At 37.2% G+C, this 24,842-nt stretch overlaps 1 protein-coding gene across 8 annotated transcripts in view; it reads right to left on the reverse strand.

Moving 5' to 3' along the window:
• Positions 1–24,842, reverse strand: part of USP3 (ubiquitin specific peptidase 3) — a 107,978-nt gene that overhangs the window by 30,019 nt on the left and 53,117 nt on the right. For 5 of the 8 annotated variants that reach the window (XM_058737465.1, XM_058737464.1, XM_058737463.1 and 2 more), the window contains 9 exons: positions 24,308–24,391; positions 22,340–22,421; positions 21,033–21,115; positions 18,429–18,542; positions 15,605–15,718; positions 5,379–5,525; positions 4,662–4,706; positions 1,907–2,013; positions 1,684–1,764 (listed from right to left, as the gene is read on the reverse strand). In XM_058737465.1, coding sequence (XP_058593448.1) covers positions 1,684–1,764; positions 1,907–2,013; positions 4,662–4,706; positions 5,379–5,525; positions 15,605–15,718; positions 18,429–18,542; positions 21,033–21,115; positions 22,340–22,421; positions 24,308–24,391 — 857 coding nt within the window. The remainder of the gene's footprint in view (positions 1–1,683; positions 1,765–1,906; positions 2,014–4,661; positions 4,707–5,378; positions 5,526–15,604; positions 15,719–18,428; positions 18,543–21,032; positions 21,116–22,339; positions 22,422–24,307; positions 24,392–24,842) is intronic. The other 3 variants (XM_058737466.1, XM_058737468.1, XM_058737469.1) reach the window with 2 other exon arrangements.

Below are 24,842 nucleotides of genomic sequence, written 5' to 3' on the forward strand. Positions count from 1 at the left end.
GACTATAATAACCATGTACACAACCAATTCAGGATAGGGGCACACAGTGCAGAAGGAAGGTAAGAAGCCTGAACAAACCAGGGTCTCTGGGTCTTCCAAGATCATCTGGACTTACTGGGTTTTGTTAAACATTAGGAAATACTGTTCAAATATATATTCACATATTTGTACTAAAGAACATTTGTGGCTTTTTCTTAACTAATGTCAGCATTATTACTGTTCTCATTGAAGGAATTATAAAATGAAGCCATGTCCAGTTTAGATAACCAGACTTCGACAATAACTAATAATTTCTCACTGCATGATCAAATGTTTGTCTTATGATTAAGTTAGCTTGTGCTCACATGCCATGTGGTATTTTTGAAACCTGTAACCATGTCTTTTACAGGGAAGAGGAGCAGATAGGATTTGCTTAAATTTCTTCTGTTCAAAAGAGACCATCAATACTGTTGCAAAGGTGAGGCACTGAAAGCATCTAGAAAATGTTTTCATACCCAGTTTCTTTCCTGTCTTACAGGAGTCCAGTGTCTTGGACAGCCACCCCGAGAGATTTCAACATACTACCTGAGGAACAGCGCTACAGGCACCTATGCTGCTCCTTTTTTAACAAAACTAGATGCTGCCCAATGTACCTGACACAGACAAGCCTGCCCCTCCCCCAACAGTTATTTTTACTAGGTGATGGTGGTGGTGGTTTTACTCTTTTCTACTTGGATAATTTGATTCTAGAGCAGTACTGCCCAGAACTTCCCGCAATAATGGAAATGTTCTCCATCTGTGCGAATACAGTAGCCACTAGTCACATGTGGTTATTGATCAGCTAAGCAAATGAATTTTTAATTTTACCAACCACCTATGTGGTATGACTTCACCACAGTGGACATTGTAGTTATAGACCAATTAGAATTTTCTGTAGGAAAAGACTTTGTGTGTGTGTGTGTATGTATGTGTATATATATAAATGGATATATATAATATATAAAATACTAAACATATAAAATATATAAAAATCCTTATGACAACGCTCCCTAGAACAGCTGAAAGAAAAAAGAATTACTTTCAGTGAACAGACAGTTCAGGGTATAAATTCTTATTTGCCTTCAGTGTAGAGTTACTTAATCAAAGAACACACACTAGGCCCTCTTTCTCCTATCTTAGTTTCTTTTTATGATCAGTGAGAACAACCAGTCACTTTAGTAACTGGTCAGAAATCAGTCTTTCGCCTTGACTGAAGTAGTTAACACTCATCAAAGAAAAAATCTGTTCCAAATCTCATAGTCCTGCTTTTAAAATCAAGGCCTCAGGCTTAACCAACAGATGTAGCATCAATAGATTTCTAAAACTTAGTCACAGAAAAGAATAACACCCTAACTTAAAAAAATTTAGCTGAGTGTTCTTTCCTTCTATGGATACTAGTGGTATATCCACAAAATGAATTCTATTTCATTAGGTCAGAAACTGTCACAGACTCTCAATTCTAAATCAGTATTAAAGAAAAAGGTGAGAAATACCTTATGTCTGATTTAGTATCTCTGGCACACATTCTTTTGTTTGATAGAAAAAGACATTCAGGTTTGACTTTTGTTATAACACAAGTTCATTAAAGCAATTAACATCATAGCACATGTAGATGGAGTTTATGAGTCTATTCAGGTGGAAACTACAACATTAAAGTATCTTTACCTCGTAATGAACAAACCGGTCCATTTTCTTGATTCTTAGAGCGCTTATTTCTGAACTGACTTGGAATATCTAATGAAAGGTCTTAAAAGGAAATAGGAAAACAGCTGTTAAAGGCATATACCACACTCAAAAAAGAATTTCAAAAACTGGCATATTTGTACATTTATCTCTTTACGGTCATTTTAATACATTATTTTATCTCCACATGCCAAGTATGTCTTACCTAGGAATGGATCAAACTTTCTAGATTCTGTCCCACATATGAGGCAGTTAACTTCATTCTGGAGAATACCTCCGAATATAGCTGTGACAACCGTAGATGCTCCATTTCTAAAGAAAATCACCACAGAGGAAAATACCTCAGTAAAAAATGGAAAATATGTACAAAGCTCCCCTTATGTATGTCATTTATTTAACAGGTATCTTATTAAATATTTTATTTAAATTATGAAATACAAAAACTTTAACGCTATAGAGATAGCTACCAAATAAAAGGTTTAAGCCACTGTCCCCCCTCCCCCCCACTACCACTTCCAATTCCACTGATTTCTCCAAAAGCCACTAACCCTGGACATTTGTCATTACTAACAGATCACGCACATGCCTATACTCAGGACAAGAGGACCCCTTTACCCACAAATATATCCCTCAGAAAAAAGGGAAACCACCTTATATTCAAATTTTTGCAAAGTCTCTCATATGGAGCTCTCTCAATTACTTTGAATAACTTCACTCAGGGATAGTTTTAGATTTTTTACATGGTCAACTGTCAGGCTGAGGAAAAAAAGGTAAAGAAATTTAATACATACTAATTACTGATGGAGGTATGACTGCACAGTTGAAGGCTAGATGTTACCGTCAACAAGCCTTTTAAAAAGCTCACTTAAAATAATACTGTAATTTCCTTGCTGAGATCAAGAGTATACGTTGAGAATGATTAAACAAAAAACCAAAACCAATAGCCCTAAAGTACTTAACTTTTTGTGCTTCAGCTTCATCACATGTCCCACAGGAATAACATCTACCTACCTCAGAGGCCTGGTGTGCAGATGAAATGGAGTCTACACATTCAGTGCTTTCAGACAAGTGCTTACCAAAAAGAAAGCCTTCAAATTATTTCAAGGCTTTTCTACTAGCATAATAATTAGGCTCATACCTGCATTTTGCTTTTTTTTTTTTTTTTCTTTTCAAAATATATGTCTTGAACACGTACCTCACTCTCTTTGACAGCAGTGTGGCATGCCACAGTACGAACACGTAATAGACGCAAGAACCACCAAGAAAGTACACCATGAAAGCCGGATTAGCAAACACTTAGAGAGCACTGAATCTATGCTGAACTACGTTCAAAGTACTTTCCATGTATTAAATCAATTCATCTGCAAAACAACTCTATGAAGTAGATACAATTATTCCCACTTCAGAGACCAGGAAGCTGAGGTCCAACTTGGCCCAGGGTCACACAGCTGATCTGGTGTGAGCAGATGCTCTTAACACTATGCTCCTTTTCTTAATTTAACCAATATAATGTAATGGCTTTTCGGGTGGTTTCAACTATTTGCTATCATTGATAGTACCTACCACAAACACTTGTGTATTATTAACCTTTGTGCACTTACGTATGCAGTTAACTCAGTAAATGCTCCTTTTCTGCTTATAGCAATTTTAGGTGGTTTCTGTCACTTGCAAGCAGTAATACTTCTAACATACGTAACCGTACTTTCTGATTTGCTCCAAAATTAAACCCACTGCAATGATGAGACAGACAAAACCTACTTGAGCGATTATATTATTTTAAACGTTTGCTTCCTTTTCCACAGAAAGGCTTCTGTTCCTTACTGGCAAAGAAATACACTGTTGCTTCATCTTTTTTTAAGTTTTTCATAAGATATCTAGATTTAGTAAATTAAAAAAGGGAAGATACATTGGAACTATGTGACATAAAGCCACTTCAGGTTTCAGGTGGAATATCTATGTCATAAATAAAGGACACACCAAAAAAACTACTGAAATAAAGGGACTATGATCTTTTCATACTGATGTTCTCATACAATGACACCCTTAGTTAAAATGGAAACTGCTTTATTTCTTCCACTGAGAAAAGGATACTAATCAAGTCTTGACTATGTGATGTGTATGGCATTAAATGATTTAAAACGAGATTCATAAATAATTTCAACACTGCTTTCCCATTTATTATAACTGTGTTATAAGAGTGTTTAAATATTAGTTCCTTGGACAGCCTCACGCCGCTAGGGTCTTTTATATTGGCAGTAATGATTTTCTGTGTACTAAAAAGAACACGTCTGTCATTTATTTCTACCATCCCCACCTTCAGCAGGGCTGGATGTGTTTACACAAGTAAACAGTGCAGAGGAGACCTTTTTTGCAGTTTTAGCAAATAGGATGCTTAGATCCTGAAATGATAATTTTCTTCTTTTTGTTCCTAACTCACTAATGGAACTTACAATTACTACTCTTTAAAATATCAAGAAAAGATAGAGCTAATGCTGAAAACTCATCAGTTACTAGAAGATCATCCTAGGACTATTACACATTGTGACTCCCATGAGGGTGCCTTGGGCATCAAATAAAATAAAAACATATACCCTCTCACCTCACACAGACTATCCTTGATAAAGGCCCAGTTCAATATTCTTAGTGTATGAAATTCCATCATAAAATACAAAGCAGAAGTTTTCACTTAATACTACTGTCGACTTGGTGCTAGCATCAAGAAGAGTTCTACCGGGTCACAGATCCCTCCCTTTCTGTACTGGATTCTAACTGGAATCATAGCCAGTAGGACCCAGAGAGCCAAACATTTTGAAAAGCATGGCAATTCAAATGGTTGCCCTTCTCTGATACAGCCAGATTAGCTATGAGGCTGCTCTGTCATTATAAGGACCCTAACTCCAAATTAAATCAGATTTGTGAACTGCAAGGCAATACTATAGTGACCCCCATATATTACTTACTCTTTTCCTTCTGTCTCTAGGGAGTTTGTCTTGTAAATCCCTTTCCTGCACAGGTCAATACAAAAAATTTGTCTTGTAAATCCCTTTCTGACACAGGTCAATTCAAAAAAATTTGAACAAAAGGAGACTACACTTAAACAAAATCAGCCTGAAATAACAGCAAATCATCCCAACCTCAAGCAAAATAAACTTTCTAATCTCAATGTATATTTTGGGGTTTTAGTACCCGGGAAAACAATCTAAAAGGTTTGTTTTATTCCTACTGAGAGGCAAGAAAAATTCTGAGAACTTACAAAGGCCTCAATTTCATTCAAGAACAAATGTAAGGAAAATTTACATTCAAAATATTTTAAGCCTTTGTTTCTACTGAATAAATATAATTATTTTAGTAAAGAAAATTAAGTCTCCCAAACATTATTCAATACATTTGGCAAGGAATTTTTAAATGCTAAATTGTACAAAATATTTTCTGTTCTTTTTCATATTTTAAAATATACCAAAAACAATCGGTACTACACCAAGAAGCAAGTACAGGATGCCTCTGGTATGGAAGCAGGAGGCACATGCTCACCCACTTGTTACTAAATTCAAGTGCACAAAAATTTCACCAAAGATCCAGGAAAACTCTCCACCTTCCATTACAAAGCTAATAAATAGTAACACCAACAGAAATGTCTGCGCTCCTCCTAAAAACAAAAGAAGAAAACTACATCTTACATGCAACATTTGTTACTTCCAGACAGAGCAGAATTCTCCTGCAGAATTGCTGAGCGGGAAACGCCATTGAAACCGCCCTGGAGTTCCAGGTGCAGGTGGTCCAAAAGGTATCGCATGAATTCATGGGCATCCTGTTGCTGATAGCCCCTAAAGCAAAAAGAAACAACGGTCACTGGGGAGGCTCCACCTGCCCAGCCAAACATTCAGGAAGGCAAAGCATTGCGAAGGGCTGCAGTCCCACCTCAGAGCACAGTCCCCCCACTTGCCCCAGGTTTTACTTCTCTTCAGGGAGAATTTCTAAAATTTCTCCATGAGGAACAATTTTCCTAAAACAAGTGTGAAAACACAGAACATTAGAGCTAACTGGGCTTGCAGTGATCTCAACTGAACTCACTTTAGAGATAAAAACTGAGGGGGCAAGAAAAGGGGTGTATGACGTGCCTAAGTTCTATAACAAAGGACTTACAGAGATGGGACAAACTCTAACCCATTTCTCCTAGATGGACTCCGAGCTTTCCCACTATCACACATGGCCTCTCTAGAAGATGCTCAAATGTTAAAAGTGTTACATGTTGCCCTCACCAGAAAACTAGGTCTAAACTACTGTTATAAGAGATAAGGAATTTAAAACTATTTTTTTAGATTGAAAGATACTAATTTTTTAACTTTCTAAAGAGTCTATACTTGGTTCCTAATCTCTGATTCAAAAGACATTTTTTAAATAAATACTTTAAAAAATGCATTGACTCATATACAATTATGCTCTAGCCTAAAACTTGAATATAAGCAGCAACATATTCTTAACTTACTTCTTGTACTATATTCAGACAGGAAATTGTATGGAATTCTGATACTAATATAGACCATGACAAGTGAACAGTAATGAAGGCAGACAGAAAATGAAGCTGGTACAGTTGAAGATTATAGAGGTTAACGTACATAAAATAATCAAGCAGTGATACACGTATAAAGTACTTTAAAACACTATGGGTAGAAAACATTTCTGACTACAGTTTGCTAGCATGGAGGTTCTTTTTATCTTTTAAATCACAAGTTTTTCTGGCTTGGTCTTGAGTCAAAACTTCCACCACTCTTCTAGGCAGTGGTTCCACAAACAAATTTCTTTCAAGCAGAGTTTCCCTCAATATATATTTTCCTCCTTTCCCTAAAATTTCTCCTGGAAATCATAAATTATTGAAAACATCTACCCAACCAATGCAACGTAAGTCAGAAGTCACTTGACCACTATAGCTTTAACTGATCTCTTTAGCAACTAAGTATCAATATATGTTCAAGGATTTCTTCTAAGACTTCTATAAACAAAAATGTTAAAATTCAGTCAAAAGTATTCCAAGTTGGTAGTTCTTTTACATATCTATGGAGGTGCTTTAAACTTTTTCATCATAACATCCAATTTTTTTATAACTCAAAGTTAAGATTAGTATCTCAGATCATATGTGAAATTCTATCACATATAAAACAGTTTTATTCTCTCACCGAAATAAACTAATCTCTAATCATTTTTCTCAAATGGGTCATGAAAACCAGTACTTTGTAGTTATGTTGATTTGTACTTTCATCAAACACATATCCATTCCTTTTTAAAAAACAATCTTCCTAATGTACATTCATGAATGCTTCCCAACACACCACGATTCTCTTTTCTTATATAAAAGCACATTATTTTCGAACACTTCCCTTACCGTCAGGAACATTTTTTTTAACCTTCATGTGATCATGGAACACTCAGCTGTTCTATAAAGGTATAACTTATATTTTTGTTCCAATTTGTGATCTTTACCAAAAAAACAAAACAAAACAAAACAAAAAAACCCACCGGCTCTGCTTCTTTTCTTCTAAGACTAGGAAATTTTGGGGCCCCTGGGTGGCTCAGTTGGTTGAGTGTCCGACTTTGGCTCAGGTCATGATCTCGCAGTTTGTGAGTTCGAGCCCCGCATCGGGCTCTGCGCTGGAAGCTTGGAGCCTGGAGCCTGCTTCGGATTCTGTGTCCCTCTCTCTCTACCCCTCCCTGGCTCACACCATGTCTCTCTCTCCCTCTCTCTCTCAAAAATAAACATTAAAAAAAAAATTAAGACTAGGAAATTTTTCTGATTGACTAAACAGACATTTACAACTCCATTTTTAAACACTTTCACTGACTTATCTGAAAGTCTTAAAAAATACTATTTAGTAAGTTACAACCAACAAACTTCAGTTAGCTTTTCAATTATTTCCCAATTATACAATCTGGAGCTTCAAAATTTCCTTTGCATTCAACTTAGGTCTCTCTTGGTTGGCAATCATGTTTAAAGGAAACACTCCTCACATTGGATGCAATGTTTGTTTTGGATACAAATCATTTCAGTGACGTCACCCGAACAAGTGCTTGTGAATTAGTGAGGAAATAGATTTATAAAAAAACTGGGTGGCTCAGTCAGTTAAATGTCTGACTTCAGCTCAGGTCAGGATCCCACAGTTCATGAGTTTGAGCCCCGCTGTCAACTGTGCTGACAGCTCAGAGCCTGGAGCCTGCTTCCGATTCTGTGTCTCCCTCTCTCTGTACCCCTCCCCGGCTCATTCTCTGTCTCTCTCTCTCAAAAATAAATAAACATTAAAAAAAAAAGCCAACTGGTATCTCTCTGACAGACCAGAATTAAGAAAGTAAAGACGGAGGGGGAAGAAACAGTGGCTCCAGTTTTAATACTGTTCCTTATCTCCATTTGTTTGTAACCTTAGATAAAGATTACCTCCTTAATGCTTACAGAAAATCTGTGTCATAAAGATGCTGTGAGAAATAATGGTTGGTGACCACAATGCGAATATAAAAAGCCCAAAAGATCATGAAGCATCCCTTCTGAGTGAAGGAGACGAGAAAGAGGGGCACTGCTGAAGCACCACGTATAAGAATACAGGGGCAACTGTTTCTTCACAACAATTTTTGGCACGATAAGACAAGCTATGTTTTTAAAAATTTTTTTTAAAGTTTATTTTGAGAGAGAGTGCAAGCAAGGGGCAGAGAGAGAGGGAGAGAGAGAGAATCCTAAGCAAGCAACGCACTGTCAACATGGAGCCCAACGTGGGGCTTGAACCCACGATCCTTGAGACCAAAATCAAGAGTCAGGAGCTCAACTGACTGAGCCATCCAGGTGCCCCAAGACAAGCTATATTTACTCACATCGTACAAATAAAGAAGTGCTCCAATAAAGAATAGTAAAAGAAAATGCTACTTTGTACCTGGGCTTAAGTGTGAAAAGCAGACATTCCAAGTAATGAAACAGATACCACAGAATACAAACAGATGCAAGTACTTCCTGTATGAAGCCAACACACACACAGTCGTGACATACACCTGTACATTACTGACTATGCTCTGTTTTGGCAGTACCAGTACGTAATGCATAAAATGCAAAGTCCAATAGGGAACAGAATATGCCTATACAGAATCAAATTTTATCATTCCAGAGAAAACTTCTTCTAAAATACCTAGGACATACTCTAATTTTAGGTCGTGTTCTTATTTTTTAAATAACTTTAACATTCATAAAATAATTGTTACTATTTTTTCTAAATTATCTGAAATACCAAAATCAATTACAATTATCTATTCCTATACATTTTGTGGAATCAACCATGGCTGAGTTTCTCGGAGATTAAAATACCAAAAAGTGAAAATAACAAACATGATTGTTTTTATTTACAAAACACACAAAAACATACAAAAGCAAAACTCCTACTCAGAAGAAATAGTACTACTTAATTATAAATTGCTAACAGCATACCTAGAAAGATTACCATTAAATTAAGATCTCACATGCAAAGACTTATTTATTATCCACAAAGATATTTTTTATATTCTCTACAAAGCCAAGTTAGCTAGCAAATATAAAAATAATGTTTCGGTACTTTATTCACCCATCATTTTTAAACATTAATTACAACAAGAACTGATAAAAACAAAACTACAGAAAACTCAATTTTGAGAAGTCAAGGCCAATACATATTAAGTCAAGTTTATCTGAAATCAGAGACCGCACAAAAATGATATAAGAAGCAAGGGAATAAATACCAGGACCTGATCTGAATTATCAAGAGGCTCTCCTGAAGAGGTAGCATTAAACTTGACCTTAAAGAAGAAACTGGGCATCATAAAGCAAATCCCATAGGACAAACATAACAAAGATACAGAGGCAATGAGACAACAAACATCATGTTAAGGAAAGCAAGGAGTTTTAAAAAAAAAAAAAAAAGGCCTATCAAAATTAAAAGCAAGTATCTTTCTTTTAAGTAATTTCTATGCCCAATGTGGGGCTCAAACTCACAAGCCTGAGATCAAGAGTCACATGCTCTACCAACTGAGCCAGCCAAGCACCCCAAAGCCAGTATCTTTTGACCCAGCAATTGTCTCTTGAACCAGCAACTGCTCTCTTAGAACCTTGCACATACACGTATGAGACTATCCACTGCAGCACTGTCTCCAACAGCAAAAGAAATGGTCTATATAACCACTGGTAGGGGACTGTATATAAATTATGATACGACCATAAAGTAGAACACTATGTGGCCATAAAATGAACAGAGAAAGAAAGTTATTGATACTAATATGAATCACTTCAGAGTAGGAAAAAAATTTTGTTACCATTTGTTAAAAATTATACACACACACCCCACACTTGTATATACACAGAGTATCACCAAAAGGATACAAAAAAATCTAGTAACTATGACTGCTTCCAGAAAACAAAATGAATGGCTGGTAAATAGAGTAAAAGAAAAAACTTTCATTGTATATTCCTTTTTTCATCTTTGGAAATTTGGAGCCATTTGTATTTTATCTATTTAAAAAACATAAACGTAAAGGTACTTTTATGAAAAGGAAAAGGACAGGAAAAGCAGGACATACTAGGTAGCAGTAAGAAGTGTGGTAAGTAGATACGCATGTTGAGAAGGTCAAACTTTGGCAATTGTTTACCTGCTGGCTTTTGGTCTGAGTAGGGAAAAAGAAAGAATAGCTTAGGTGGTTTCTATACCCAAAGGTGCTGATTACATTTACGGTGTATTCTTTTCTGCATTTATTTAATGAATGAAAGCTGTTCCTACTTCCAGATGCATGTTTTTATTTCATTCCAAGGGATCAAATTCCCGAGACACTGTCATAGGTTTTAATCAGGAAAATGGGCTTCCTAACATTTTTTTTTAATGTTTTATTATTTATTTTTGAGCGAGCACACACAAGTGACGGAGGGGCAGGGGAAGAGGGAGACAGAGGATCTGAAACAGGCTCTGTGCTGACAGCAGAGAACCTGATGCAGGGCTCAAACTCAAGAACCATGAGATCATGACCTGAGCCGAAGTCAGACACTTAACAGACTGAGCCACCCAGGCACCCCACTTCCTAACATTTTTAAAACATTTATTTGGGGATCATAAATATAACAAAAACATAGTTCAAGACTCCCTACACTTCTACATAGGCACACTATAGGAACTTTACCCTGCACACCTAATAGGAGTAACAGCTTTAAGAAGAAAGCCCCACACCTCCCTGACTCACACCTGGGTGTTGTACAGTAACATTACACTTAAGCTTTATCCTTGATATAATCTCAAGATCTAGATCTAACCTAGAGAAAATTATTCTTTGATTAAAAGACAATGGGGAACAATCTCAATTACTGCAGAACTAAATGAAAGCCCTGAGAAAAACACACAGTCATTCTACTCTCATCAGTCAGTAAGGAAATCTAAGAGTTCATGTGTAGGAATCACTCCATTTCTCAACTTTTTTTTTTTTTTTTTTTTTTAGAAAATAATCCAATTTATTCTCTAGGGAATGGGGCCACCCCTCTCAGATCTAGGGTGCCGTCCATCCTTAAATAAACAGAAACGTGGTTACCTTTTCCAAGAGTCCTTTCCTTTCATCGGTAAGGGAACAAACAGGATGTACAAAATTAAGCAGCTAAAAATAAAATCATGCTCACAGGCTACAGAAACTTTATACAAAGGGCAGAGATGTGGGCAGACTTAGAAGAAAAGTACAATTCTATTGAATACAAGTTTCATACTGTTTCTAAACTGATTAAGAATAAAGGACCTGAGGGGCACCTAGGTGGCTCAGTCGGTTAAGCATCCAACCCTTGATTTTGGCTCCTCCCCTACTCGTGCTCTCTTTCTCTCCCAAAATAAAAAAAATAAACTTAAAAAAAAAAAAAAAGAAAGAAAAATAAAGGACCTGAGTCACCATGGGGACCAAGCAGAATAGTATAAAGTTAGTTGGTGAGCTTTATTCAGGCATGTAGACAAATTACTGCTCACACATCTATCATTTACCAACTCCACAAAGACCTGGGTTCTAATTCTGGTCCTACACTTACTAGATGCTTAAGACTGAACAAGTTTACCTCCTCTGTCTCAGTTTTATCTTTTTTAAAATGGGGCTAACCCTTCCTACCTTGACAAATTTTATTGTTGGGTTTTTTAATTAAAGTCAGACATAAAAGACGTAAAGTACTGGGTACATGGCATTCAATAAATAGAAACTATTTTAATATAGTTTATAAAACATATAAGCTATATAAAAACATATAAAAATATGTATGTATTTATAAACATATAGTTTACAAAACACAAAGACTAAGTCCCTACCAAGAGTCTAACTAGGAGACTGTGTTAGAAATGTTAATATTAAGTCCAAACTTGGTTAGTGGTAAATGAAACCGTCATTTCCACCTTTCCTACTTAGAGTCAAGAAACTTTAAAATCCTGGGGCACCTGTGTGGCTCAGTCGGTTGAGCATCCGACTTCAGCTCAGGTCATGATCTCGCAGTTTGTGAGACCCACATTGGTCTCACTTCTATTAGTGTGGAGCCTGCTTCGGATCCTCTGTCCCCCGTCACTCTCCCCCTCCCCCACTTATGCTCTCTCAAAACATAAACATTAAAGATTTTTTAAAATCAAAAAAAAAAACAAAAGAAACTTTAAAATCCTTACAAAATTTATCTCCTCTGGAAGGGGATTTAAATGGCATGATATATAAAAAAATTTCCTTCAAAACAAAGACCAGGGGGAACAACAGTCGATCACCTCAGGTCCTCAAGGCTAGACTTTTCAAGTTAAGGTAACAAATGACAGTTCTGTTTATTACCTTTTAAACATTTCTTTATATTACTAATATATCTAAACTACTATTAGGCAATAGAGCAAGAAAAAGAGCTAACTTTTACTAAAGCAGGCTGTTGTGTTTTTTGTTTGTTTGTTTTTAAAGGAGAGGAATATACATTAGATGCCCACATCCTGACTAGCAAGAGCACGGACACGTTTCAGAAGGATGAAATCAGCAGAAGGTAGCAAAGACTGTTGTCAAACACCTGCAGTGCCTCAAACCTGCTACTACCTGAATCCCTACAGAGATGACTAACCAAGGAGAAGAGGCAGATTCCTCTGACAGCAAGGCTGTTTCCCTTCTCAAGTGAGGCCAGAGACAGCAAGGAAAACACAGTGACTCCACAGGCACATTAGGATGTGGCCCAGTTACCTTCTGAAAACTGAATCCCGATGGACTAGCCTTGACTAGTCTCCTAACACCTTTAGAACCCAGCCCAAACAGTGAAATGTAAGACACATATTTCTGCAGTTGCATTTGAATTTTTCTTTTAGTTGAAATAACAAGATGGTGTATATGGTAATTATTCTTCATAAAAGTTTGAAAGTATCTAATACCTAAAAGCTATAAAGAACTTATCAAACTCAACACCCAAAAAACAAATAACTTAGTTAAGAAACGGAAAGAAGATACGAACACTTTTTCAAAGAAGACATCCAGATGACTAACAGACACATGAAAAGATGCTCAACGTCACTCATCATCAGGGAAATATAAATCAAAACCACAATAAGATACCACCTCACACCTGTCAGAATGGCTAAAATTAACACAAGAGACAAAAGCTACTAGCAAGGATGCAGAGAAAGGGGAACAGTCTTGCACTGTTAGTGGGAATGCAAACTGGTGCAGCCACTCTAGAAAACAGTATGAAGGCTCCTCAACAAACTAAAAACAGAACCCTACAACCTAGCAATCGCACTACTAGGCATTTATCCACAGGATGTGCTGTTTCAAAGGGACACATGAACCCCCATGTTTATAGAAGCACTATCAACAACAGCCGAAGTATGGAAAGAGCCTAAATGTCCATCGACAGATGAATGGATAAAGAAGATGTGGGGTGTGTGTGTGTGTGTGTGTGTGTGTATGTATATATATATATATATATATAATATATATATATATATAATATATATATATATATATTATATATATATAATTAAGGGAGTATTACTTGGCAATGAAAAAGAATGAAATCTTGCCATTTGCAAGTTCGTGGATGGAACCGGAGGGTATTAGGCTAAGTGAAATTAGTCAGAGAAAGACAAAAATCATATGACTTCACTCATATGAGGACTTTAAGAGACAAAACAGATGAACATAAGAGAAGGGAAACAAAAATAATATAAAAACAGGGAGGAGGGCAAAACAGAAGAGACTCATAAATATGGAGAACACACTGAGGATTACTGGAGGGGTTGTGGGAAGGGGGAGGGGCTAAATGAGTAAGGAGCACTGAGGAATCTACTCCTGAAATCACTGTTGCACTATATGCTAACTAATTTGGATGTAAATTTAAAAAAATAAAAAATACAATTAAATAAATAAATAACATTAAAAAAAAGAAACTAAAAATAGAACTTCCATGTGATTCAGTAATTGCATTATTAGGTATTTACTCAAAGGATACAAAAACACAGATTCAAAGGGGTACGTGCACCCCAATGTTTATACAGCATTATCAATAATAGTCAAATTATGGAGAGAGCCCAAATGTCCACTGACTGATGAATGGATAAAGAAGATGTGCTATGGGGCGTCTGGGTGGCTCAGTTAGTTAAGGGCCCAGCTTCAGCTCAGGTCATAATCTCACGGTTACTAAATCTGAGCCCCGCATCAGGCTCTGTGCTATCAGCTTGGAGCCTGGAGCCTGCTTCGGATTCTGTGTCTCCCTCTCTCTGCCCCTCCCCTACTTGAGCACTCTCGCTCTCTCTTTCTCTCTCTCTCTCAAAAACAAATAAACATTTAAAAATTTTCTTAAAAGATGTGGTATATATATATATATTATAATATATAATATATATATATATACACATTATAATATATAATAAATATATATACACACACACACACACAATGTATTGTATGTATACAATATATACAATGGATTCAGCCACCAAAAAGAATGAAATCTTACCATTTGCAATGATGTGGATGGAGCTACAATGTGTTATGCTAAGTGAAATAAATTAATCAGAGAAGGACAAATACCATATGATTTCACTCATATTTAGAATTTAAGAAACAAAGCAGATGAACATATGGGAGGGAGGCAGTAAGAGAAGAGAGGGAAACAAACCACAAAAGACTCTTAGTGATAGTGAACAAACTATGGGTTGATGGAGGAGGGTGGGAGACAGGCTAGATGGGTGATGGGTACTAAGGAGGGCACCTGCTGTGAGGAATACTGAGTGCTGTATGTAAGTGATGAATCACTGACTTCTACTCCAAAGCCAATACTTCACTGTATGTTGGTTAACAAAAATTTAAATTAAAAAAAAATTTTTTTTTTGAAAGAATCAAGGAAATTTTGTCCAGTATGTTTTCCTAGAGTACCTAAGTTATTTATAAGGGCTTTGTTTTCAGAACAAAATATCCTACTCCCTGTGTGTGTGTGTGTGAAAAAGAGTGCATGAGAACATGTGTGCACCAGCAGGGGAGGGGCAGAGAGAGAGAGGGAGAAAGAGAATCCCAAGCAGGCTCTGTGGTGTCAAGGTGTCAATGTCATGTTAGTGCAGAGCCCGACCCAGGGCTTGATCTCGTGAACCGTGAGATCATGACTTGAGCCAAAACCAAGAGTCACACACTTAACGGAATTAGCCACCCAGGCACTGCCCTTACCCTTTACCCTTTGTTAAAGTCATTTTTAATGTCTATATATTATTTAAACATACACATTTGTCTAGTCAAATGATCCAACTCTTGTTCTTCTCATTTTAATAACAAAACAAAACAAAGCCAGTCTTTATTATTTAGAATACCACCGCTTCATAGGAAATTGTTCCAGGAATAGTATGAAGACTAATATTGATTTTTAAAATATGCTTCATTAAGTAATACTTACCTAAAATTTGGCATGATCTTCCAAACAACGTAAAATAAGGACTCTGGGCTAAATGCAGTCTGGCTACCTTGCCATAAAGCACAGAGTGTCTTTCTAAACTCTTCGACCAAAGACCTGGAAAAGAAGAAAGTGAGAGGCTACTATTTCAATGCATAATGTCCAACTGGCTACAACTCATAATAAAAGTGAAAACATATATGCTTAACTTGGATGTAAATTTAAAAAAATAAATATATTAAAAAAAATGAAAACATAAAAAGGGTTTGGTTTCTTCTAACCTAATTCTGACAGTTAAGTAAGAGCATCTCAAAAACCCACATAAAGAGCAGCAATTATAGACAAAACTAGGTTTTTTTAACCCCACAACGAACATGGAGTGTGCCAGAGTAATGGCATACTTGTACAATAAAGCAATAGAGAAGTTACAAATTACTTCAAAATGTACATTTTTAAAAAACTTTTTAAGTTTTTAAGTAACAGAATCTCTTTCTCCATTTCCTGTAGTTTTCCTTCTTACCACTTACAAGGAGCACTTCCCAGACCTCAGTGTGTGAGAATCGGCTCATTTCTGTCTGAGACAATTCATCTGACCACAAAGCTTCAACACTCAGCTCTACACCATGACTCCCAAATCCAAATCTAAAAGCCAGATTCTCTCATGACCACATTTCAGTCAGGTTTTTCCAGTTTCCAAGGGGAATTTTCTTCTGAATGTCCTTTGTCACTTCAAACCCAATGTACACTAAAGCTGCTCTCTATACTCTCCCTACTACCACCCAATAACCATTCTCTTCTCTCATAGGAACAGAACTTCGAACTTTTGCTTGGTGTAAGAACTCCTGGAATAAAAAACTTTGAGTGTGTTCAACTTCTGAGAAATTTCCTTAAAGAGAAAGAGTAGTCGCCATTAATCCCTTCCTTCTTCCTTCTAGCTGGAAGGACAAAATGGTGGCAATCCAGCACCACTCTGAACTATGTGGATGACAGCCCTACCCTAGGGTTGGTGGAACAGAAAGCTACAAGGAGCACGATGATGGTGTCAAACAGCCCTAGAGGGATAATCTCTAACTTTTACACGAGAAAATAAACAATGGTTGTTTAAGTCACTATTAATTTTGTTTTCCTATGCAGGTAGCTAGAATGAAACACCTCCAATAACCAGTTAAACTGAAACATCACCAAACAGCTTCAATACCTGTGTCTGTCAATACACCTACCATCCTCACAGATACCTGAATGGTTTCTCAGAGAATCTCACTAATAGCTCAACCTTTGTCATCCAGTAGTGTGCTCACAAACCATATTTTTTGCTTCCTAGTACCTGAACCTTCTTCCTGTATTTGAGGAATTCCCCACGTTAAGAGTCTGGGTAAGAGTCAGAGCCTGCTTCCCACTATGGAAGTTGGAAAGCCCAGATACTTGCTTTCTCAAACCACCTTGCAGCCAGCACTCAGGTACATGGCCTGGGTCCTGCCTATTTGAAGCAGAAGTTAGTGAGGCGAAGAAGCTGGGGCAGTGGCAAATTCCTTCTGGTGACAAAGAACATCACCTGGAGTACAGAGGCAGCAATAATAGCAGAAACCGCAGCATTCACCCAGCACTCAACTCCAGCAGTGCTGGCAACAGGAACTCTGGTGTCACAATGGGAAGTGTGTTAGAGGACAGTAATATCCTTATGGGATAGTTCCATGGGGTGATTGTGGCTATGGTTCTGGATGTCTAGATGCCAGACCTGATTTTCCACCCATCCAGTAATAGCTTACCAACAGACTTTGAATAAATTCTTTTTCTGCCTAAGATGGCCAGAGATAATTTCTGCAATTTATAACTAAACCCTAAATGACACTAATGCATCAAGTACTACTCATACGTCCTTAATTTTTCTGAAAATGTATTTTTTCCTCCTTATTTCACTGCTATCCCCTCCAACCCAAATACTATAAAGTGTGAAGTCTCCTTGAATGCAGGCATTTTTCCAGTTCATTCTATATGCTGCTAGCAAAGTAAACTCTTAAGACATCACTTATAGTGGTATGACTACTCCCTACTCCAATGCCTGGCTCTAAAGTTCCCTGGTATTTTGGCTCTATGCAAACTGTACACTATTCTAACATGTTCTATCGTAATTTCCCTGAGCCTCTTAAGCAGAATAATGTCAGATCGTAAAATGGTTTTTCAGAATGTGTGGGGATGGGGTGTGTGGGAGCAGGAATGGGCAGGCAGAAAGAATATTACGTTAAAATATATACCAATTATAAATCATAGCCTTATTTCAGTAATGTTAAAATATGAAAAAATGTGCCCACTGATAATAGATAATAGAGATTATCTGAACCCCAAATAGAACACAGCTGCACTGAATTTGCATACATATCGGTTCTCAATAATCATTTGTCAATTTTCCCTTCTCCGTGTCAACTAAAAATTGATTGCATTGCCCCATAATTAATGTGAGGACTACAAATTAATTTCATTAGCCAAAAGAGGCTTATCTACTATTATAAGACAAATCAACTCACAAAGGCTAATGATATTCATGCTGGTCTAAACCTAGAACTGTGTTTCATATATAGATATCAATTTGAGAGCTCAAATCCACAAAGACTTAATAAGTAGAGAGCTAAATTTATCCTCCCATTAGGTAAACAGAAATAAAAGAATTCCAACAATTATTAAGATTACCAGCTACATACTTAAACACAATTTTTAGAAGAGTGTTTTAAAATGTATGTGCCTATTAACTCACATAATGAAATGGAAATCACCAGTAAGAGTCACTTGTTTTGTAGCTCAAAGCCAGAAAGGACATATTCTTAGAACTCACACATTGTTATCCCCTTGGCTCCTGGTGTGGTATGTTCGCCTTCCTGCTGTTTTCCCATTCCTTAACTCCACAGCGGGCAGTTCTTTGAAATAACAGCAAAACTGCTCAATGTTACTATTTTAAAAGGAAGGGAAGAAAATTATTTAAAAAAAAAAAAGAAAAGAAAAAAAAGAATTTACTAGGACTGTAAAGAAAGTTGTATAAAACCCACATGTGAATTTTGAAACTGTGATTTCACTTTCTCAAGAAATTGCTTTGAGTTTCCTCATTAAGTTTCTTCATTTACTCTAAGAAAACAGTATTAACAGATGACTTTGTAGAAATGAACAAAGAGCTTAAAGCAAAATCTCTTTAAAAAAAAATTCCTCACTTCTGGGGTGCCTGGCTGGCTCAGTTGGAACAGCATGTGACTCTTAATCTCAGGGCTGTGAGTTCAAGCCCATGTTGGGTGCAGACATTACTCATATAAATAAAACTTTAAAAAATGTTTCATTATATCCTCAATTCCCCTCCCCCAAAGGTTGTCACCATTTTTTTTGGGGGGGGGGTGCCTGTTTCCAGGTATTCAATAATTTCCTCAAATAAAAACAAACCATGAAACCAACCATATTGTTTAGATATACAGTACAGAGTAATAAGGAGAATTCTGCAGTGATTTGAGTTTCTTGTTTGAAAAAAACTAGAGAAGTCAAGAGATAGTATCTTTAAGGTGGGACCAAGTATGATTTCTGTTCCTTATTAACAAGGTGGCCTTAGGAAGATAATTTATTCTGGCCTTTGATGGCGCATTAAAATCTACAAGTATATGGCTTTCAAAATAATTTCTTCTATATAACTGAGGTCAACCTTGTTGGGTATTTTATTTTTACTACTTATCTTACACTTTAAAGATCTTCTAAACATCTGATCTTATGATCATATTTAAGACTCAACTAATGGGGGGGCAGGGTACCTGGATGGCCCAGTTGGTTAGGCATCTGACTTTGGCTCAGGGCATGATCTTGCGGTCCGTGAGTTCAAGCCCTGCATTGGGCTCTGTGCTGACAGCTCAGAGCCTGTTTCAGATTCTGTCTCCTTCTCTCTCTGCCCCTCCCCCGCTCGTGTTTGGTCTCCTTTTCTCTCAAAAATAAATAAATAAATAGGGGCATCTGGGTGGCTCAGTTGGTTAAGCGTCCAACTGCAGCTCAGATCATGATCACACAGCTGGTGAGTTCAAGCCCCACGTCCAACTCTGTGCTAACAAGCTCAGAGCCTGGAGCCTGCTACCGATTCTCTCTGTCTCTCTCTCTCTCTCTCTCTCTGCCCCTCCTCCGCTCACAGTGTCTCTCAAAAAATGAATAAATGTAAAAAAAAAAAAAAAAAGTTAAATAATTAATTAAATAAATAAATAACATAAGACTCCCCTAGGTGGCTCAGCTGGTTGAGCCTCCAACTCTTGATTTCAGTTCGGGTCATGATCCCAGGGTCATGGGATTGAGCTTAGGATTCTGTCTCTTTCCCTCTGCCCCTCTCTCCTGCTCATGCACTCTCTCTTAGAAAAAAAAAAAAAGACTCAACTATAATCAGATTCAACTCTGAACAAGGTTCCCTATAATCCTGGGGTCTGCATACTACAGCCCACAGGCCAAATCTGATCCTGGGCCAGTGACCTTTTACATTTAAAAAAATTTTATTTAATGTTTATTTATTTTTGAGAGAGAGAGAGAGAGAGAGAGAGAGAGAGAGAGTGAGTAAAGGAGGCAGCCAGGGAGGAAGGGAGGAAATGGCGGGGAGGAGCAGAGAGAGAGGGAGACACAAATCTGAAACAGGCTCCAAGCTCTGAGCCGTCAGCATAGAGCCTGATGCAGGGCTCAAACTCATGAACTGTGAGATCATGACTTCAGCTGAAGTCTGATGGTTAACAGACTGAACGATCCAGGCTCCCCACCAAGCTTTTACATTTTTAAAGAGATGTTTATAAAGGGTTGGGGTATGGGGCGCCTGGGTGGTGCAGTCGGTTAAGTGTCTGACTTCAGCCAGGTCACGATCTCGCGGTCCGTGAGTTCGAGCCCCGCGTCAGGCTCTGGGCTGATGGCTCGGAGCCTGGAGCCTGTTTCCGATTCTGCGTCTCCCTCTCTCTCTGCCCCTCCCCCGTTCATGCTCTGTCTCTCTCTGTCCCAAAAATAAATAAAAAACGTTGAAAAAAAAATTAAAAAAAAAAAAAATAAAGGGTTGGGGTAGAAGAGAGGGGGAAGAGAAGAAGATATGAGACACTGTGTGTGGGATGCAAAGACTAAAGTATTTACTATCTGGCCATTTACTGAAAAAGTTTTCTGACCTCTGCTCTAGTTCATTCAAGAAGCAACAGTATATAAATAATGACAACTAACAGTTACTTACTGCTAGACACTGTTCTAAACACTTTATATAAATTATATTATTTAATCTTCCCAACCATCCTATGAGGCAGAACTATTAACCTCAATTTTACTGATGAGGAAACTAAGGCACAGGGAAATGAGATAACATGCCACATGACTAGACTTAGTGGCAGAGATAAAATCTGAAGCCTGAGCCTTTGCTCCTAACCGTTTTGCTAGAAACTAACTCTGATCTGAACATTACCTGAGTGACTGAAGGATGGCATTCATGAAACAGGTATTCCCCAAATTCCGAAGGCCTGTGGCACAAATGCCAGTGGTGCTTCCCTGTAAAATGGGATAAGAAAAGGCCATCAGCAATACCAAGAGAAGGCTGTGTCAGACATCAAAGCAAAGGCCTATATGTGAAACTCTAGCATCAAACCAATTTGGAATTGGTCCTTTTTTGTCCAATGAATATTTCAAACTCTCGTTCTACTCTCTAAGTATCCAGATATTTTTAAAAGCCTACTTTTGATCCTGGGATTGTTCTCAATGGAAGTACCCCGTGGAAGCTTATATGGAAATCAGCATTAATAAATACCATGGAGTACACGATATAAAAACCAGGAAGATCCTTAAATGAAATAAAGTTTTAAGACTGAATGCTTTGACAAGATTTTATTAAAACTACTACAAATTGAAAAATATAAACATATACACCTCAAATAAATCTGTCCCCAAACTTTTAACTTTAAGCCATGCTTAAAAGACCAATACATGTATTCCTAGCAACAGGCTATCAGTCTTTAAAACGCTACCTGAATTTCCCTTAAAGACCAAGGCTGTGTTTTCTGATTAACTCTACAAATGCACCATGACATCTAAATATTACACCTGAGGAGTGAATCTACCAATCCAACACAAAATCTCTCTGCCCATAACTCAGATGGCCAGGGAACACTTTAAGCTCTTTATCGCACAAAATCATAACACTTCAATTAAGTGCACGTCTAAACATAACTAGCATGACAGCAGAGAGGCAGGTGTAGGGCAAAATTACTGATGTATTTGTAAGTATTTAGCGACCGTTACATTTTTTTAATGTATTCATGGCTCATACATCTGGTAACAGATGGTTACCAGAATGAGGAAGCATATTCTTTCATGATAGACTTTTATTAATGAAGTCCTAAGAAACAAAACTTACCAAAACCTCAGACCCATAGAATTTGCACTTAGGACCTTTAACAGAAGGAAGCAAAGAACTTTGGGATCTTCAGGAAAAGAGTAATAAAATACATGACTAGGCTTTCAGAATGAACACTTGCTAAAGGAGAGGAACACAGTAGTAATCCTGATGGAAGGAAGGCACTGACAGATGGACTCACTGGGGTATTCAGTCACATCAAGAATCATTAGTACAAGTGGCAAACATTTCGTAAAATATTCCAAATCCAAGGCATACATTTATGAAAGTTCATAAGGACCAACATTAGTGTTAGAGATGTAACAAAAACAGTGACTAGGTCTAAACCAATTCCTACATTTGCATAAATTTTAATTACTTACATTTACTTTTAATAACTTGGTGTTTAGTGACGAATTTTCCAAAAGTTTTCTTTTCCTGTGCCTGTCAGCCGTGAAAGCGGAGCTATTAAAACAAAAACAGACAGTAAAAAAGACACTGACACACACATACTACACAGCCTGTACTTCCGCCTCGAATCCTAGACGGGGCTTCTGTTGCTCTCTTCAGATTACAAGAAGGGAGGAAGCCCTTGAAATGAGAGGGGCCAAAGAGTACTTAAACTCCAAGTATTTTAACTAGTTGAGATTTTAAAGAAATCAATTCTTCCCTTATTAGCTTTATAATCTATTTAGTCAGTAAGACATGCATAAAGACTTCAGTTAATGAAAACTATACCGTGTTTTACTCAAAGACCTCAGGCTATTTTCTCTCATTATATGATTTAAAAATATTGTATTGCCTTTACATTTAAGTTTCCTAAGGGACACCTAGTTCTGGTATGTTCATACAACAGCTTTTAATATCAACTGTCAAAATAAAATAAATGGTACCTGATGACTAGGGGTGATTTGTACAAATTTCACTAGCATCAGAAGCCATTCCAGAGCCATTTCTATTTGTACAGCTTCAAAGCCATCACTGTTTAATTTCTGTTTATTGCTTCAATTTTGGATTCAGGGAGTTTTATCTGAATAACAACCTATCTTGCTAGAGCTAAAAAATTCTATTCACATAAGTACTGTAATTTCTTTATGATGGCAAAGCATTTCACAAGTTACTGTAATTTCAAGTGACACAGCCCCTCACAAAAGAGGAAAAGAAGAGGGGCGCCTGGGTGGCTCAGCTGGTTGAGCATCCGACTTCGGCTCAGGTCATGGTCTCACTGTCCGTGAGATCGAGCCCCGCATCGTGCTCTGTGCTGACAGCTCAGAGCCTGGAGCTTGCTTTGGATTCTGTGTCTCCCTCTCTCTCTGTCCTTCACCTGCTCGTGCTCTGTCCCTCTCTTTGTCTCTCAAAAATAAATAAACGTTAAAAAAAATAAAAAAAAAAGAGGAAAAGAAGAAAATAAGATCTTGTGCTATCATACAGGTGCAAAGGGACAATAATATAACAAACCTAATTTCCCTTAAAAATAATGCATAAATTTTAGTGCTTCTAAGAAGACCTCATAAAACATTTGACAAGGATTTTCGAATACCAAAGGTAACTCTATAACGATTTTCTATCATTTTATGTCCTTTCCTTACACCTCCAAAATTCCCCTTGCAAATAAATTGAGTAGCTTATAAATTGATGGGTAATAACTTTTTTTTTAATTTTATTTTTTAAAATTTACATCCAAATTAGTTAGCATATAGTGCAACAATGATTTCAGGAGTAGATTCCTTGATGCCCCTTACCCATCTAGCCCATCCTCCCTCCCACAATCCCTCCAGTAACCGTTTGTTCTCCACATTTATGAGTCTCTTCTGTTTTGTCCCCCTCCCTGTTTTTATATTATTTTTGCTTCCCTTCCCTTATGTTCAACTGTTCTGTGTCTTAAAGTCCTCATATGAGTGAAGTCATATGATATTTGCCTTTCTCTGACTAATTTTGCTTAGCATAATATCCTCCAGTTCCATCCACGTAGTTGCAAATGGCAAGATTTCATTCTTTTTGACTGCCGAGTAATACTCCATTGTGTGTATGTATATATGTATATATGTATATATGTGTGTGTGGACATACATACGTACACTGATGGGTAATAACTTAAAAAAAGGCTCATGGACTCTTGGCTATAACTTATGATAAATATTAAATGAAATAAATGCTCAGTTATGACCATTAACTATGGGCACAGTCTCAGATATCCAAAGTAAACCCAAAGTTTACTTCACTAACATTTCAATCACACTAAAAACATGATGGAAGTTATGGAACTCATTAAGAAAAATCCCACTCAAAAATTCTAAACAACCCCTCAACCCCATTCTATCTCCCTTCCTTTCCCAAAGCCTATTACTTACTTTTCCAAGTTCTGTAAGTGTTCTCTGACTTTCTGTACCAGTCCCAGCTTGGTGTCATTAACCACAAAATCATCACAGCGATAACTGCAAGAAAAATATTAATCAATGTGTGTAAAGAGCTTGAGGAAACCACAGCAATGAAATCACTAAAAGGCCTGGCTGCTGCCAAGATGATCACATGGCTCTGCAGGCAGTTACTGTCAGTGGTAAGTTTAAAGAGAACTTGGAATCCACAATGGAATGTTTTTTAAAAGCCTTTTAAAAAAAGCCATGCAGGCAATGATCACTAGCTTCTTTTCACATTTTTACTCAAAAGCTCTTCAATTTCTCCTTCAAAAACAAAATAAGCTGCTACAGGTGTTACATTCTTTTTAGTGGTGCATAATACACAGAAAATAAAAAGCACCAAGTCGATTCACATAGCCTCAAGCCTAAAGCTTTCAGGTGATATTTCCCAACTCAAAATAATGGGAATTTGCAGGGAGGAAAGATTTAAGTGAAGAATAGGGAAAAGGTAGGGATAAATTAAAAACAA

Source organism: Neofelis nebulosa, chromosome 7 (assembly GCF_028018385.1).
Source record: "Neofelis nebulosa isolate mNeoNeb1 chromosome 7, mNeoNeb1.pri, whole genome shotgun sequence".
Classification (NCBI taxonomy): Eukaryota; Metazoa; Chordata; class Mammalia; order Carnivora; family Felidae; genus Neofelis; species Neofelis nebulosa.